This window comes from Xenopus laevis, chromosome 2L (assembly GCF_017654675.1).
Source record: "Xenopus laevis strain J_2021 chromosome 2L, Xenopus_laevis_v10.1, whole genome shotgun sequence".
In the NCBI taxonomy this organism is placed as follows: Eukaryota; Metazoa; Chordata; class Amphibia; order Anura; family Pipidae; genus Xenopus; species Xenopus laevis.
Genome location: NC_054373.1, coordinates 140,432,934 through 140,452,791, shown reverse-complemented (window position 1 = coordinate 140,452,791; position 19,858 = coordinate 140,432,934). Strand labels below are relative to the sequence as shown.

At 38.9% G+C, this 19,858-nt stretch overlaps 1 protein-coding gene across 3 annotated transcripts in view; it reads left to right on the top strand.

Annotated features, from left to right (window-relative positions):
- LOC108708526 (glutamate-rich protein 6) overlaps positions 1–13,151 on the top strand; it is a 67,197-nt gene extending 54,046 nt beyond the window's left edge. For all 3 annotated transcript variants that reach the window (XM_041582474.1, XM_018247331.2, XM_041582473.1), the window contains 2 exons: positions 12,213–12,441; positions 12,669–13,151. In XM_041582474.1, the coding sequence (XP_041438408.1) occupies positions 12,213–12,441; positions 12,669–12,959 (520 nt within the window). In that variant the 3' untranslated portion in view covers positions 12,960–13,151. The remainder of the gene's footprint in view (positions 1–12,212; positions 12,442–12,668) is intronic.
- Positions 13,152–19,858: the final 6,707 nt, after the last annotated feature.

Here is a 19,858-nt window from a genome sequence, read left to right as displayed (position 1 = left end):
ACTGAAGCATAGTTTGGAATACATTTTAGAATACCATGACATAAGAAATAGGAAAGCTTGTAAGGTCTCGAAATCAGAAGGAGTAGGTGCTTGCATAACAGCATTGACATGGTCAGGGTCAGGCAGTAGTCCATCTTGGGAAATTATTTGACCTAGATATGACAGCTAAATGTGTCTAAAGTGACATTTTGAAAGGTTCTGTTTCAATCCTGCAGAATCATGCACTTAATCCATAGTTGGAGCGTAGGCAATTATATCATCCAAGTAGCATTGTACACCAGGTATGTTGTGGAGTATAGAATACATCACTATTTGAAAACAGCTAGGTGCTAGGTCCAGGGTAGAAAAGAAATTTGCTCTGTGGAGTTCTGAAAAGATTTCCTCTATATGTGGCAAGGGATGATTATCAATAACAATTACTTTATTAGGTTCATGTAAGTCAACACACCAGTTTTCTTCATTGTGAAGAAGGATTCTGATTTTCCAATCACATCTTGTTCTACCAGTTTATTTTGTTCCTGGTAGACAGTCTCTCTTAAAGAGTAGGGTAATCACTTCAATTTCTGACATGCTGGTTTTACATCCGGTCGCATTTTAACTTTGTGTACAAGGTTCTTTGCACGGCCCAGTGAAGTGCTGCTTTGTGATGAAATTTTGGACACTTGCTGTGTAGTAGGTACTAGTGTTGTAATAATGCAACCATTCATGAATTGTAGGATTAATGCAGCAAATAGGTCCCTTCCAAGTATAGTCACAAGTAAAAGTCATATTTTGCACTGTTTGATTGAAATTGTACAGTCACTGGCAAGCAACCAAGCACAGGAATTGGATATTTTGACCAGTCTTAGGGCATTTGCAACAAGCAGATCTTTTGCAAAGTATTTCCAGGTTAATTGAGTGTCAGCAGAAGCAGTACTGACAGTAACTTGTGTGGAATGATTGTACCAGCTTTATCCACACTTAGGACACTCACATTTGGAGCAGTAACTTCATAAACATCTTTAGCAGAACTACGACAGATCTTAGTAAAATGTCCTACTTTTTTGTATTTGTGGCACTGTACAGCTTTTGCAGGACATATAACATAGTTTGTAGTGTGCTGTGTTGAATCGCACTGGATACAGCATTTTTTATGTGTATTTGCTCACTGTTTTGCAGTGAAGGCGAATCCCTTTTCTTAGCATTGTACTTTGCCTGTGAATGTGCTTTATTAGACACTGGTGTTGGATTCACAGTCTGTACATTTCCAGCAGTTCCTTGGCTAAGAGTTTTAGCCTCTGCTACTGCTGTTTCAATTTGGCTAGTAATTGTAATAAATAGCCTTTGCAAGGTTTAAATTATGCTTCATGAGCAGTCTCTCTCTAATGCGAGGTGAGTTTGTTTTTTCCACTATTTGGTCTCTTAGCATTTCATCTGTCTGATCCCCAAACTCACAGGTAACAACCAGCTCTCTCAAATATTTCTGTGTATTTGCCATAATGCTGTGCATGTTGGTGGAATCTTTATCTTTCAGCAACCACATTTACTCTTGGCACAAATACGTTTTTTAGAGCAGTAAAAGCAGTTTCATAAGTATCATCAGCTAATGGTAATGTATAGAATATACGCTCTCCCCCTGTGCCCAGGCAGGAAACAAGTAAAGCGCACTTTCTAGCAGCAGATCACTCCCTTTGGTTGGCTGCAAGTATGTAATTTTAAAATATATGGATACAAACAGTAAGAGCAATGGCAGACTCACCAGGGTTTGGAAGAAAATGTGCAGGCTGCTGCAGAGACAGAAGAGACATCTCATCGCCAATTTTGTTATGTTTCGGTAAACAAGAATGAGCATGGTGTAAGTGCTTTATTAACAGCCTCATGCCGTCATTACACTTCAGCAGGAACTTCTTGAGCTAGTACCAGAGAACTGTCCAGTGAAAATTATATAATACTTGTCATAGTTTGTGAAATATAACCCAAAAGAGGTGCCTTTATTCAAACGCAAAAAAGATCTTTCACAACTATTAGTTGAGGTCTGAGAAAGTCAGAACAAACAAATTTTTTTTACAGGAAAGGAAAAAGAAACCCCACCAATAGTTATGATTCTAAGGTTGACAGGAAAATTATAATAGGTGATGCACCCTACTTATTTAACACCAATAATTCATAAGAAATTATACTAAAAAAAGAAATTTTAAAGTGCCAGTGCCGTTATAACCACATTAACTTTTCCTGAATACTTTAAAATTGAAAAATCGAACTAATTAAATTCATCTGTGAGATAATATTACTCCTTAAATTCATCCATAAATAGAAAAATTCATTATTTAAGTAAAGTGCAGTGCAATAATTTAGAGTAATAGGCCCAAAAAATTAATTAGTTGAATTAAAAAGTAGTTAAAAATGACCAAACATGGTAGTGGGTTAAAAAATGTAGTCACAATCCAAAAAATTAGATAGTAGAAATTAGAAACAATAGATGGTGGAGTTGTCCCGTAAACTAGCTACCTGTTTTTTTTCTAGAGCCTGGCACACCACAAAGATAAAGCAGGACAGGGTAACCGGGGCTGTGGCCTTGGTATTTAACTTGCCCTAGATGTTTTAAAAGAGGCTAAGTAACCCTAAAAAGCCACAAACCGTCGGCCCCTTAGAATGGAAAGAAGATTATAAGAGGTTGTATAGAGTAGTAGAGGATTTGACCCAAAAAATTCTTGCCCCCACTTCCGTTGAAAAAAACCCAACCAGACTATTAGTTATAAACCGAATTTACAAAAGGAATCAATTTGAGCAAAAGAGGATTACTGAGAACGCCGACGTACGTTTCGCCTTGACAAAGCTGTTTAGCGAAACGTACGTCATAGTTTCCCATCCCCTTTTCAGTAGTTTTAGAAGCTTATCACTACACACCGGATTGGGGGTATGATTGGGCTTTTAAAGCTTTGGGGAGGGGCTATCCCGTGTGTCTGACATGGAGTGTCCAGGAAAGGAAAATCATGCAAGTATGATATCATTTTCCCTTTTACATCAATGTCCAACATGAGTTCCCAATTGTAGTTCTAAAACAGTGTCAGATATTTATGATGGACATTCTTGCTGTTACCTGTACCGTATCCAGTTGTACTATAATCATTCTTGTAAATGAGCACTGGTCATAGCAACCAGTAATCTGAATGAAAAATGAACAGGGAAGGACATTCACTAAAGACATGCAAAAAAGGTAATATTAAAATGTAAGCTTGTAGAGTGGGAGATTGGAAAAGCAGATGATTAACCTAATTTAATTACTGCATTTTCTTTAATGGCATAAAACTGGTGTAACCATAAAAGCTATGTTGAGGCTGTTGTATAATGCCGGTCTTCCTCAAAAAGATGTCTTGCCTTACATTTGTTAGAATTAATCCTGTTGTACTCTATTTTGTATGCTGTAGCCAAACAACAAATTGATTTTATTCTTGTGCCCCTCCTAACAGGAACCTGCAGAAAAAAATCATTAAAAGATGTTAAAATCTGATCTTTTAGTAGCACTTGAGCTGTAATCGTTCATCTTTAAAATGATCGATATTTACAATTAAAGTTACCCTTCAAATTGTGTTTTTTCCCAACCGCTAAATATTCTGTATCTTCCTTTCCTTTTACAAGTATATTAATTCATACACATTTCTGATATATAAATAAGGAGAGCTGGTTCTAAACTGTAAAAGACTTGGCTCCCTAAATACAGTAGAGCCCCTGTGGAGCTTAATATTATGGGAGCATGTCAGCAATGCTGTGGCTCATTACATAATAATGGAAAATTTAGTGAGGAAATAACAGCATGGCATTAGGTAATGATAAGGCCACATGCTAAGATTCGGAAAAAACCTTTCCGCAGGCTAGAATCTAAATCGCCGGCAGGATGGCACTCGGAGGAAACTTCGGGCGACTTAAGAAAACTAAGCACTCTGAGTGCCATCCCTCTGGCGATTTAGATTCTAGCCGGCGGGAAGGCTTTTCGGGGAGATTAGTTGCCTGAAGAAGAGGCGATTTGTTCCCGAGTGACTAATTCTCCCCGAATCTTAGCGTGTGCCCTTACCCTAAGTATTAGTGGAGTCAATAGGTGTTAGGGAGACGAAGACATTTACCTTGGGCAGATAAACGATGGCTACTAGAAAATTAGTAGTAGTGAAAGGACATAATCTGCCTTGAGCATATTAGTGGCAGTGGGTAGAAATAGGTGAAGTGAGCAAGGGCAGATCAGTGATAGTGAGGGAAATTAGTGGTAGCAAGATGTCCACAGGGAAGCTTGAAAAGATTTGTTGGGGCAAACAATGGTAGTGAGAAGATGCCATTTGCCCTGGGCTGATCAGTGATAGTGGTGAATTTCTTGCAAGCGCTAGCAAGTATACCAGCTATGCTGAGCAGATCAGTGATCAGTAATTAGTGGTAGTTCCTTGTCATGTCTTGATATATAAGCAGGGTTGGACTGGGCCGACGGGACACCGGGGAGAAACCCCAGTGGGCCCCCGCTGGCCCAGACCCACCACCGTTCGGCTAGCCTCATTAAAAACAAATAGCAGGCCAGCTCGGCAGCATCCACGCATATGCGCCAACATGTGCGTCACACGTGCCGCGGGGGCCCCAGAGGTTTAGAACCCAGTGGGCCACCAATGGTCCAGTCCGACCCTGTATAAGCAGCTATATCACAGGTGTAAATGTGAAAAGAAGAGGGGTTCTGTATCTATCTCTGCAAGCTTTTATTATTTTATTTTAAAAGCCTTTAACTTTTGTGGTGGAAGAGCTGACTATTAGTTTTGGGGTTTTCACTTACTCCAGCTGTGATTACATAAAACATGATGACTGATACCTACACTGGTATTTACTAGTGTGAACTACCCCTTTATTGCTATTCTAACCGATACAATCAGAAAATTGTCAGTAGAAAGTTTCTTGTGTATCCTTGAAAATCTAGGGTACTAAAAATATATCCTGCATATAAGTCACTAAAATAAGCAGGACTGCATAAATAGAAAAGAAAATAAGAGCGTACTCAACTGGAGATAAAAGTCAAAGGATAAAATGGCAATGGCTCTGGGGCATCTATCCTTGAGAATATACATTGATTATTCTGCAATAACCCCCTAAATGTCTTCATTATTTTTCTATTGTCTTATTAAAACCCATTCCTTTCATCATCCTTTATGTGAATTTCATTTCTGCCTTAGAGAGAAAGAGTATGTGTGTGTGTGTCCAGGAATGCAGATTCTGTCATGAGACACTGTGAGAACTTTGCCTGAGGCGCATTTTATTAGGGGCAGAAAAAAAAGCTACACCTGGAGCTGAATTAGTGGTTCTTTAACCAAAATTATAGTTTTTAGTGTAGAAAATGCAGTTACATTGTCTAGGCTAGAAAGGCCTGGCAGAGGTGATGGGGGAAGCGGGTCCTCTAAGGTGACATCATTTTGCATCATTATCAGGGCACTATTAACTTGTCCCAACTGTACAACCTATTGCTTCTGTCTGGGTGAGTCAAACGAGGTCCATTTTTTCCCTCTGAAATATATCTGTTTGCATGGGGGGTTAGGCTAAGGCCACACTAGGCGATAGCGCGGCGATTTGACTCGCGGTGACTTTTCGCCGCGACTTTTAAGCCGCAATCGCTGTGGAAACTTTTGCGCTGGCGTCTATGGGGAATCGCGAAAAATCGCCAGCGTAAAAACACACGCGGCGATCTTTTCTCTACTGTCGCTCGAAATTGCCTCGCTAGGCGATTTCGAGCGACAATAGAAAAAAGATCGCCGCGTGTGTTTTTACGCTCGCGATTCCCCATAGACGCCAGAGCAAAAGTTTCCACAGCGATTGCGGGTTAAAAGTTGCGGCGAAAAGTCGCCGCGAGTCAAATCGCCGCGCTATCGCCTAGTGTGGCCTTAGCCTTATGGTGCTCTTATATGAGCATTTTTTTTGAACGAGGTGCCATTTAACTCAGCAGGATCTACCTCTCCAGGGATATGGATGGCAGTGAACTGGGACTCAGTGCCCCTTGGGGGGAGATCCTTTAGACCAGTGATCCCCAACCACTGGCTTGTGAGGAACATGTTTTATTACAATTTTATTTTATGTGTTACTTCTGAAATGTGTTAAAATAGAGAAATGCATAGCACACAAAACCACACGTATGTGAATTGAAAAAGCTGTATGGTTTTGGATTTCAGTCGGTGCAAATTCAGACGCTTACGTTTAAGGGCCCCGAATGATGCTGCGTTGCAGTGATCAATTAACTAATGGTCCAATTAAAAACAACAAAGCTTGCTAAGTACAATGTTTGTTTGAAGGGAGGCTGGGAGGGCAGCCAGATGCTTCCATATTCTAAACATAAAAAGGACTGAAGGTACATTATCCTTATAGAAACGTATTTACTGTACAAATGAGTTATTAATTAGCATTGCTGAAAATTTAAAAGAAAAACTACACTAAAACTGTGGTAGGAAACATGCTGACAGGGGTACTGACATATTTATGTTAAGTCGACTAGAAGATCATGTAAACATTAAATAAATCCAATAAGCTGGTTTTGCTTGCAATGAGGATTCATTATATGTTAGTTTGGATCAAGTACAATTTACTGTTTTATTATTACAGAGAAAAAGGAAATACTTTTTTTTAAAATTTGGATGAAATGGAGTCTGTTTCTGTAATTCTGAGCTTTCTGGATAATGGGTTTCCGGATAACAGTATAGTCTTATCTATCAGGGCTTGGAACGACTATGTATTTGGGATCATCCACTGTAATAAAACATTTTTTATTTGCAAAGAACAATAAGGGTTTGACCAAATTCAATACATGGTTGATTAATCCAAGAAGTGTGTACAGGGCATATAGGCAATGGCATTCTGATTGGTGGGAAGCCAGACGGTCCCTGTCAGGTTATTGGGAGGCTCAAGCTGAGTTCATAGATCATTTTCAGCTATCCTTGGGACGGAGAAGGGACCTTTTAACTACCCAGCTAATGCTGTTGGAAAGTTGAGTAAAACCTTAGCCACCCATGATACTATCCCCCATATGTAATTAAAGACTCTAAGGGGGTTATGTAATAAAAGGCATTATTTGCCCAGGAGCCGTAACACATAGCAACCAATCAGCAGGTACAGCTTACTGGTCATCTATTTAAAAGCAAACATCTTATTGGTTGCTATGGGTTACTGCTCCTGGGCAAACTGAATGCCTTTTATTATATATGGGGGTATGTTTGCCCAAGTGTAGTAACCAATGACATATTTGCTTTTAAACAGGTGACCAGTAAATGTTTCCTGCTGATTAGTTGCTATGAGTTACTGCACCTGGGGAACCTTAGTGTCTTTTATTACATAAACCCAGAAACTTCTGATATAAACATATGAACAGGGTCACATTGGGGCCCACCCAGGCTGCAACACCAAGGGCCCTCCTGCAAGCCACCGTGGGGCCCCTCCCAACTTCCAAACTCCCTTCCCCCCTTGCCACATGCATGCATGCACACCATATCACATCATGCACTTATAATTTTGTTTTATTATTTTCTTTAGGAGGTGCCGATTGGGGGATCGGGTCTGGGCTGGCGGGGGCCCATGAGGGTCGGGGCCTCTGGGTTTTTCCCATTTTTACACCGGCACAGTCCAACCCTACATATGAGTGTCAAAGCCCAATTATGTATTTATTGCCATAAGATTATCAATTACATTTGTTGATCAGCTTTGAATACTCACTCCTAATATATACATATGAAATGAGATTGTAAAAGTAAAGTATAAGTGTAGGCAATACACACATATATATATATATGTGTGTGTATTGTAAAACATACTTTACTTCACTCATTAACTCCCTTTCTAAAAAACCAGCACAACTTTTCTCCACCTTTAACACTCTCCTTTCCCCTTCTCCACCCCCTCCATGCACATCTGTCTCTGCTCAAGATATTGCTGAGCACTTCAAAAACAAAATTGACACTATCAGAAGGGACATTACACTACTCAACCCCCCTAGACTTCCACCACCCTCCCTCCACACTCCCCAGTCTCTCCTGTGCTCCTTCACCCCTGTCACTGATGAAGTCTCAAAGCTTCTGGCCTCTTCTCACCTTACCACCTGCCCGCTTGATCCAATTCCCTCAAAACTTCTCCGCAATACCAATCCTTGTCTAATCAAAGCCTTAACTCACCTATTTAATCTTTCGCTCTCAACTGGACTGTTTCCTTCTCAACTAAAACATGCTCTTGTCACCCCCATTCTGAAAAAACCCTCTCTTGATCCCTCCAATCTTGACAACCTCCGACCTATCTCTCTGCTACCTTTCATCTCTAAACTACTTGAGCGCCTAGTCTACAACCGACTAACCTCATTCCTCTCTGACAATAACCTGCTGGACCCCCTACAATCTGGTTTTAAGCCACAACACTCCACGGAAACTGCCCTGACTCGACTAACTAATGACCTTTTAACCGCTAAAGCCAACAATCATTTCTCACTACTAATACTGCTTGACCTCTCAGCCGCATTTGACACTGTAGATCACCCTCTCTTCCTCCAGTCCCTCCAGTCGCTTGGCCTTCGTGACACAGCCCTGTCCTGGTTCTCTTCTTACATCACCAATCGTTCCTTCAGTGTCTCCTACAATGGAGTATCATCTTCTCCCCTACCTCTTTCTGTTGGAGTTCCTCAAGGCTCTGTCCTGGGACCATTACTATTCTCCCTCTATACTTCCTCCCTTGGCAAATTAATAAATTCATATGGTTTCCACTACCACCTCTATGCTGACCATACTCAGATCTATCTCTCATCTCCTGATCTCAACCCAGAACTCCTAACTCGCGTCTCCTCCTGCCTGTCCTCTATCTCTACCTGGATGTCGCAACGCTACCTTAAATTAAACCTCTCTAAAACTGAAATGGTTCTCTTTCCTCCAACTAACACCAGTAGCATCCCCGAAGTATCCATCATAGTTAACAATTCCACTATCACCCCCTCTCCCCAGGCCCGGTGCCTTGGGGTTATCCTAGATTTTGCCCTGTCATTCACTCCTCATATCCAGTCACTTATTAAATCATGTCACTTCCACCTAAGGAACATATCCAAAATACGATCATTTATCACCCAAGACGCTGCCAAAATTCTTATTCACTCTCTCATCATATCGCGTCTAGACTACTGTAACTCTCTTTTAATTGGCCTCCCCCTCCAGAGACTGTCACCTCTCCAGTCCATAATGAACACTGCTGCGAGGCTCATACACCTCAGCAACCGCTCCTCCTTTGCATCGCCATTCTGTCAATCCCTGCACTGGCTTCCGTTACCTTTCAGAATCAAATTCAAATTAATGACACTGACTTTCAAAGCACTTCACAACTCTGCTCCACCCTACATCTCTGAACTCATCTCTATATACTCACCCACTCGCTTACTACGCTCCTCTACTGACCTGCTACTCATCTCTTCTCTCATTACCTCCTCACATGCTCGCATTCAAGACTTTGCAAGGGCTGCACCCCTCCTCTGGAACGCTCTCCCACGGTCTGTCCGACTTTCTCCCAACCTTTCTGCTTTCAAAAAATCTCTTAAAACGCACTTCTTTCGAGAAGCCTACCCTCACTCTGCTTAACTACCAAACGCAACACCACATTTCTCACCCACTTACTTCGATCTTGCCCACTCCCACACCTTGTGTATTACTCCCTTCCCTTTAGACTGTATGCCTATGCATAGGGCCTTCCTCACCTTTTTGTACCTGTATTGATTGTGATGTTTGTTACTCCATATATTCTATATATGTAATTCATGTGATGTAGTTGTATAATCACATTTACTTTACAGTGCTACGCAATATGTTGGCGCTATATAAATACATGTTAATAATAATAATAATAATATGTGTTCTGTAACATCATTTGTCCTCATTATATTTTATGGTTTATTAATTTATTATATTTTATCTTATTTAACTTCTTGTGTAATTCCCTTTATGTTTTGTGTAAATACAGAAGGAGTTAAGCCTTTCTTTGGCAGACAGCCTGCAATATAAGCCAAGTTCTACCTGTCATGTGAATCTCTGTTCAAATAAAATATTTCTGTATCCCTGCGGCATTATCAGGAGCAGCCACACGCACCAAAATCCGTCTTTTTCTCCTCTTCTTCCGGACACATTTGTGATAAGATCCCAAGGTCTCCATAGAGATTGACCTTCAATAAAGCGTTGAAAATCTCCACTCAGTTCAGTCATATTCTCCCATTGGTTTCTATCCCTTGTGCTTGGAGAGGAAAGTAGCGCAACTCAAATTACATTTCATACTGACTGGTTTTATGCCTCTTTTTGCCAAGTTTTAGTTACATGATGGGGTACGACAGCAAAACTGTTACATCTCAAGTGTTATTCGATTTTATTTTCCCTCACCAATTCTTTACCAATGTTTTCTCTAACACATCACCTGAAAGTCCTATAGTTGGATTTGAATTGAACAGACTAATATAGTGCTTCTGTTTCATTTTCATATTTCATCTTTTAGCTACATTTAATCTTAGACAAGAGACTTATGTAAAAAAAAATCCTTATTTAAAAGATATTCTACCAAGACTCATCTGTATTGAAAGTAAATGTTTATCATTGCCAGTAGGGACAATAGCATCTTAGTTTTTCATGTATGTGTAGGCAACTGATTCCCATCGGGCTGTGTGCGATCTAAAATGCTGGTAAATGTTTTAAGTGCCAGGCTATTTAATGTGCAAGATAATATTTCCCACACATACTAGAGACTATGAAAGTCAAATCATACCTCCCAACTGTCTAGTTTTTAGAGAGACAGTCCCTGCTCAACCTGCAGTCCCTCATTTGTACTGGAAAGTCCCGTTTTTCTCTGCTGTTCTGCACTGAACAGCCAGAAAAAGAAACAAAGTTTCCAACTTAATTGGCAATTGGCAGAGAGCCCAGAACAGCCACAGCAGCAGATAAAATACTTTTGTAATAATTTCAAGATAAGCAAATAAGTAATTGTAACAATATAAGACAACAGGTCCCTCGTGAAAAGTTAGACTCACAGTTTAAAGGGCAATTCACCTTCATTAGCAAAACTATAATAACTGAAAAACACCACAGAAATATGTTCAAACTTTCATAACCTGCCAAATATTGTAAAACGAACATAGTAATTAGGGGCCACGCTACCCATGCCAACTTTTTTGTCCCTCATTTTATTTCCAAACTATTGGGAGGTATGCTCAAATGTCTGACCAGAAGATTTCTCTTCCAGTGTTTTTCATGTTTATCAGCTTTTTATTAGCTGTAAGGACAAACAACCTGTATGCAGACACAACAAACATTCACACACTTATACATGTATCACAGACTGTGCGGCTGTGCTTTGAGTTACATCGCAATTGCATGTCAACACAGTTGCACTCTATGACTCAGAGAAGACAGAATGGATGCACTGGCACCCATACTTGGACAGAAGTACATTAATGAATGTGTGTCAAGTCTTCTTGAGATCTAGTTATTTAAGCTGTGCACTAACCCAAGGAACAACACCAGAGAAGTAGGAAACAGCAGCCAAAGGATCCAGAGCAACTAGAAACAAGCAAACTTGACCCATAACAGGCAGTAAGCGAGTGCAGTGAGCCAGACTGATGACTAACACTGGGCACCTGTGGCCAAATTAACAGTAGCTGAAGCAGTCAGCCATGCTTACTTGAAAATGCAAGGGTATCAAAGGGAGTGAACCAGGACCTAGATATCTGCTTACACAGAGCAGAGGTATAACAGACTGCATAGAACCTATAAGGCACTGTTTTGAATCCAGGTACACTACAGTATATTAATAAGCAGATGACTGGCAGAGATTTTTGGGCACCCTAATTTCATAGGCAGGGTATTGCTGGCCTAAATGAACCCAACACACTACCTGCAATTCCAATGGCATTGGAGGCAGCCCCAACACCCCTATTGTGCATATATGGCTTTGGTCACTAAGTGGCATTAAAATGTATCCTATTCATAGTGCAAATAAGAAACAATATAATAGACTACTTAGCGGGTGTCATTTATTACAAATGTTAATAGTCATCAGTGATTAGCTTTTTTTCAGCCAATTGCAGAAAGAATAATGAAAGTTACAATAATGGGTTATTGCCCAAGTGCACATTTTCCCAGGTTTGAAAAATTATTATTGTAAAGTCTGGAAAAATGCAGATATATTTTTTTGATCTTAGTCTTCTGCTTTTTCTGCTTCAGGACAGTTCTCGATCCCTTTGGTGGTTCCTACTTTAATGAAAATGGAATACGACAGAAAGCCTGGAGCTGGTGGGATTTTAGCCATCATGTTCATGCCCCTCCATTTCAACCCATCACCATGAGTTTAAACACAAACACCGAGGTCAAAGTCATAAGTCAAGAAAACATTGAGCTGACATTCTCTAGTAAGGACAAAAGAGTGACTTTTAATGTGGGATCAAAACTAATGGTAAGATTTTCAAGGTTATGCAAACCATTTGGGGTTTACCTAGATAGGGGCACGGGTGGCTTAGCAATTTATAGCAAATTATAAATGTGTAACTTAAATAACTTAATTATGGCGAGGTGACAAGAATCCTATGAATACTATTCCCAGTCTTAATAATTGCAAACATTGCCTCTTAGTATATAATTGCCATAAAATAATTTATGACAAATACTTTTAATACTTTGTAGGTAAAGGATCATCAGAAAATAATTCTATGGAAGCAGAGGATCAGGGAGGAAGAGAACTATCTTTATTTAAAAAGGCAGCAGATCTCTGGACTCCTGAGGAACATCAGCACTTTAGTAAGAGACTTTGCTAATCACTGTGGAAGAAAAGACTTCAACGACTATGTCACTCAACTGCATAAAACATTTAGGTACACTAGAAAACTTACGGACAAGCACAAAAATGACCAAGGAATGCTTCCAAAAGGTTCAAAGAAGTATCACGGCAATAAAAAAACACCAGTGGTTACGTGAAGCAAATGCAAATGCAAACAGGCCCAGATTTGTGGAAATGGCACAAAAGTCCAGGCCTAGGATGGTATTCAGCCCTGCTGCATCTAAATTGGGTCTGAAGTACTGGGGATGTGCAGGTGATTGGATTTCTTCTGTGCACCAACCCCCAGTGGAACCTAGGAGCTTCTGCTAGTTAAAGGGATACTGTCATGGGAAAAAATTTTTTATTCAAAATGAATCAGTTAATAGTTCTGCTCCAGCAGAATTCTGCACTGCAATCCATTTCTCAAAAGAGCAAACAGATTTTTATATATTCAATTTTGAAATCTGACATGGGGCTAGACATATTGTCAATTTTCCGGCTGCCCAAGTCATGTGACTTGTGCTCTGATAAACTTCAATCACTCTTTACTGCTGTACTGCAAGTTGGAGTGATATCACCCCCTCCCTTTTCCCCCGAGCAGCCAAACAAAAGAACAATGGGAAGGTAACCAGATAACAGCTCCCTAACACAGGATAACAGCTGCCTGGTAGATCTAAGAACAACACTCAATAGTAAAAACCCATGTCCCACTGAGACACATTCAGTTACATTGAGAAGGAGAAACAGCAGCCTGCCAGAAAGCATTTCTCTCCTAAAGTGCAGGCACAAGTCACATGACCGGGGCAGCTGGGAAATCGACAAAATGTCTAGCCCCATGTCAGATTTCAAAATTGAATATAAAAAAATCTGTTTGCTCTTTTGAGAAATGGATTTCAGTGCAGAATTCTGCTGGAGTAGCACTATTAACTGATGCGTTTTGAAAAAAACATGTTTTCGATGACAAGATCCCTTTAAATCTGGGCCTGAATGCAAACATCATGAGGCTCTTTTTGTGGGGCTGCATTTTGCTGGATTTTGGTGCAGGTTAAACAGCATTTTACAGCCTTTCTTCTGTCTGTCTTCTCCTACATCAAGGGCATGTCTGTGTTTAGAAACAATGTATTCACAAGGGGCAAGATGTGGGAGGCACAGACCCATCCCCTAATTTGCTTGTCAAAATATACCATTGTCCATAGCCATTTATGAGATTCATCTGAGAGGCTCAGATGATTGGTCAGTTGGATCAGTTACATTAGTTCAATATATCTCTATATAGTGTGCATGCAATATTTCTAGAATTTAGTATTTTATTATTTAAATTGTCACAGCTTATGGGGGGAAGGTTTAAATAAGGATAATCAAGGGCTGTATTCAACACAATAAAACAGGTGGAGCTATGTTTAAAAGAACTTTACCCCTAAAGTTAATACTTGAGCAACAGATTTTATAGTTTATATCAAATTACAGTAAGTGGCATATTGAAGAATCTTACTAAACTGGTATATGTATTTAAGTAAATACATATTTACACATCTTTTACCATTTCGTGATGGTTTATGTGCTGCCTCAGAGATCACCTGACCAGAAATACTACAACTGTAACAGGAAGAAGTGTGGAGGCAAAAGACAGAACTCTGTTAATTGGCTCATGTGACCTAACATGTATGGTTTGTTGGTATGTTTCTGAGTACAGTGAATCCTACGATCCCAGGGGGCGGCCCTTATTTTTTAAAATGGCAGTTTTCTATTTAGGATTACCCAATGGCACATACTACTAAAAAAGTATATTATGATGAAAATGGTTTATTTACATGAAGCAGGGTTTTTTGCAATATCTTTTTATAGAGACCAAGATTGTTAGAGAGGTATAGTTTTCCTTTGAGCACAAGATAAAACACAGCTCAACATCTCAGAGCTGAAAGCAAACACTACAAAAAAACAGAAATTCTGCTTCAAAGATGTTCTGGATAAAAATATTTCATCAGATTAATACATGTATTTTAGAGTTACTGGTCCTTTTCTGCTACACTTTAAAAAGTCTCAATGTGTTATTATCTCCTGTGCAGTATTAATATAAATGTGGATCACTGTACCTTCCTCACCCAATACTTTTATACGTCCCCTTTCCTGTAAAACGTGTGCACTAATAAAGCAATATACATAATGCAACTGAACATAAAATTGCATTGCCAATGCCTTATTCAAACCATTATGTTTATTATCCTATAAAATAAAGTTGAAGTGTCTCTGCGTCCAGTCCCTGTGTCCGTGGGATTGCGCTACTACGCATGTGCCCCACAGACCGTCTCTGGCGAATTTTTTTTTAGACTAGAACAATTCTGTTTTTATAAATGTTTGACTACATATGTTCTAGCGCCCGTTAATTTAACGGGCTTAATGTCTAGTATTATAAATAAATAGAGAGAGGATAAAGTATGAAATAAACTATAGCCAGGAGACACACAAAGTTCTCCAATGGAATGAATATATTTTATGCTGACGTATACCATAGGTGACATTAAATTTACAATTATGCAACATTTGTTTCTATTTTGCCATTAGTCTGTTTAAAGAAAAACTATCCCCCAAAATGAACACTTAAGCAACAGATAGTTCATATCATATTAAGTGGCATATTAAAGAATCTTACCAAACTGGAATATATATTTAAGTAAATATTGCCCTTTTACATCTCTTGCCTTGAGCCACCATTTCGTGATGGTCTGTGTGCTGCCTCAGAGATCACCTGACCAGAAATACTTCAACTCTAACTGTAACAGGAAGAAGTGTGGAAGCAAAAGACAGAACTCTGTCTGTTAATTGGCTCATGTGACCTAACATGTATGGTTTGTTGGTATGTTTGTGAGTACAGTGAATCCTACGATCCCAGGGGGCGGCCCTTATTTTTTAAAATGGCAATTTTCTATTTATGATTACCCAATGGCACACACTACTAGAAAAGTATATTATTATGAAAATGGTTCATTTACATGAAGCAGGGTTTTACATATGAGCTGTTTTATGCAATATCTTGTTATAGAGACTTACATTGTTTGGGGGGTATAGTTTTCCTTTAAGAGGATGCAGGTGAGATCTAGAATGGACTCACTAATGTTTAATGGCACATGTTTTACACTCTCAGGGATCTCCTTCAAACTGTATCAGTGCAATATTTTAATGAGCTTGTCTGGGCTCATTACTGAACTACGTGATAACTCTGTAGAAGTGGTTTTCAGACATCTGGACAGCACAGGTGAAATGAAGTTGAACTGCTGCACTGATCAACTAATGTGAGGAGAGTTGTTACAGGTGTGTTTGGATATAGAGCCGTTATTTATCTTTTAATATCAACAGGGGATAATTAAAAAAAAAATACCTACTGCTGAAGAAGTGATAAGGGTTGTGGATTCATTTGCTACTAATGAGCACTTCTTGCTAAATATACTCATGAAAATCAAAGCAAACACATCAGGGCTGATTCACAATGACCCACACACAGTGGCAAAGTGAAAACAAGGCAGCAGTTGGCCCAGACCAGTGGACTGCAATCTGAATGTAATGCAGCCTGTGTTAGGCCATGCTAAATTTAAATTGGTCATGCAGGGAAGCCACGTAGACGTCCTCCGCCCATCCCATACCTTGTGTACCATTCTAAGGCGGAACGTAGGAGCAGCAGGCTGCACAGCTCACACCCTGCGGCGGACAGGACTGAGCAGCAGACTCTGATGCTGCTCTTTGCACAGGGCAATGGATTTATGATCCAGTTCTCCATGCAAAGAAATGGAAACCCCGGGGTGCAAGTGCTGTGTAAATGAGCTGGAGGGACTGGATTGTTTTCCAAATTGGTGCTTTCCAGTTCTTTCACAACACTGCTTGGACCTTACTAAGCTTATACAGAAACAAATAAATGGCATTTGGAAAAATGTCAAATCTGAAAAAAAAAAAAAACTTCAGGAGCTCATTTTAAAGAGTCTACATTAAATTGCCCAGTCTTTTTTTTAATATCTCTTCATGGACTACAACTGAGCAACATAAAGAACTCCTAAGAAAGATTATGTGCGCATCAGCCGACATGAGCATGTCCTGAATCGGCATATTCATCCTCCAAATAATCCATTAGCTGAATAGCAACAGGAGTTTGACCTGATGGTGTGACATATCCCTGAAATCCCGGATAATGATAAAACATCTCAAGAGTTTTGACAGCCAGACCTCAGAAGAAGATGAAATTATGATGATGATTACAAAATATTTCAGGAGTCTTACAGCCGGATCTCTGATGAAGATGTAATCTCTTATGATGATGAAATGTCTCAAAGTCTGATAGCCGGACCTCTGATAATGATGACATCTCTATTGATGAAATATCTCAAAATATTAACAGCTAGACTATGATGATGATGATAAAATATCTGATGATGAATTACCTCAAAATTCTGACAACATTGGATTTTTGGTCCAGTGCTCCATGCAAAGAGCAAGGACCTGGTAGTGCAAATGCTGTTTAAATGAGCTCAAGGAGGCAATGGATTTTTTTTTTTCTTGCAAAATTGCACTTCTCACTACTTACTTAACACTGGCTGGAGACAAAACACTTTGGCTGGACTTTCTAAGAAACAAATAAAAAGGAATAAGAACAATGTCAACTCTAAAAGAAAAACTTCAGGAGCTCGTTTTTTTACATTTTTAAGCTGTCTAGTCTTCTTTTTAATGTGTCTCAATTGAATATATCTGAGCAGCATAAAGAACTCCTAGGGAAGATCATGCATGTATCAGCTGACATGAGCCAGATGCTAGAAAATGTCCCAAATTGGCATATTGATCATACGAATAATACATTAGCTGATTATCAACAGTTCACTTAATGGTGAAATATCACATTTTGCAATTTTTATGTTATTAAAGAAGAAGAAAGTACAAGGTATGGACCATTACTTGGAAGGCTTACAACTCTTATGATGATGAAATAACCGACAGTCAGACATACTTTGTACTGCTTATACATTGGTCTGTTTTCTTAAAGGACTTGTACTAGTTACTTCAGTTTAATTACACACAGCCTATTTATACTTCTAATATGTTGGGTCTCACAGAGCATTCAGGGAGAGATTTGTTACTTCCCTCCAACGACTGAATCTTAAGAACAAAAAGTTGCTACAAGAAGTTACTGATGAAACCAGAAAGTTTTGTGGTTTCATATCAGAATGAATGATTTTTGGTAAAGTGAAATAACATGATTAGGGGCTCAGAGATATTTTAAACCATTGCATGCAGGGACCTGATGTTTTGTGGACAATAACTTTTGGCATCCTTGTTGATGACAGGAAGGTCCTGCTGTGGTCCAGCACAAAAATATAATATAATATATATATATATATATAGTCCATCGCATAGAAACCGCACTCACAGGTCCTAAGTATCTTTTTAAAAAATGTAATTTATTATCATATTGGCAGCTGACGTTTCGGCCTAGTCCAAGGCCTTTCTCACTAGGCCGAAACGTCAGCCGCCAATATGATAATAAATTACATTTTTTAAAAGATACTTAAGACCTGTGAGTGCGGTTTCTATGCAATGGACTATTACTTTTGAATACTGCACCCAGGCAAGTTATTTCTATTTTCGAGAGTGCCGACTTTTGGATGGATTATATATATATATATATAAAAAGGTTGAGTTTTAGAGGTTTGTGAGGTTTTTTTTATACCTCGAATGAACTCACAACTCAAATGTTTTCTGATTTAAGAAAAAAACTTGAATGGAAAAAACTTTTCATCAGTGAATTCTGGGTGAAAAACCCAAAAACTCGTATTAATCGAGTTTTCATCGGAAAACAACTTGAATTGCTCAAACATGGTTGAAAGGACCTCTGCAATTAATTTCTACATGACCTCAACGGTTTTTTAGATGGAGTATTTTCACATTCAAGCTATTTCCAGCTTCAAAGTATAATAAAATATATATCATTTGTTTTTAAATCCAATAAGTGAGTTTTTTTTAACCAGAAAAGTCGTGTTTGACTGAAAAATACCCTTTAAAACTCACATTTTTCAGGTAAAAATCAACTCGACCTTTAAAACTATAACCCCCATTCTTAGTACAGTACTATTAATGCCATGATTAAAATAATGGGATTGAGGAGCCGTACAGCTCCATGAGACATGCCTTTGTACCACTTGTATTAGATTTAAATATTGACCTCTTTAGCACATTATATACAGTATGTAACAAGGCACATACTGTATTACATGTTTATGTTTCTGGGGAAAGAGTTCTATTTATAACCCCTTGAATTCAATTACACAAAACTCAAGAGCAATTAAGGAGGCAAGACTTTTATTATAAAAAGTTACTAAAACAAAATTTCTTCAGATGATTTAAAGCAATTTAAATATTTTCTGACAGCTCTGTACAATATTGTACCTAAGATTTGATAACTGTACATAGAGGAAAAAGCAGTTTTACAATTAGCCATCAATGCTTCACCATGAATTCATATTTTAAATCTTCCAATATGTTTCATATACGGAGAGAATTAAACCAGGTTCCCACTTTAATACAGATATATACCATAGTGATTACAATGCTGTACAGGGTGTTAAAACGTTTTATGTACATTAATCAGCTGGTGACCTTTTCCCTTCCAGAAAGGCTTTTTCCGGTGGCAAAAGGCCTAAATCTAATATAAAAGATAAATATACATATGTTACAAGGCACTAGGCAGATCGTTACAGTTGAAGCTCTAAAGAAGAGAAATCTTATTGTAACCCGTGAGCTTTGGACTTTATCTAAACCCAACGTCTAATAGAAGTATTCTCCCATGTATTCCTTTAATTACAAACACAAGGATTTCTTGTAAATCGTGAAACTTATCCTACACTATAATTATTTGTTGTGTAATTGCATATCTTAAAAGAAACAGAGTTTACAGACTGGTAGGTCTGGTACATAATGAAAATGAATGTTGTCGTCTGTTACTAATATTTATTCTTTAAAGTAAAGGAGTAATAAGAGAAGCCCACATGTAAATTGGAGCAGCAAGCAATGGACTCCACGT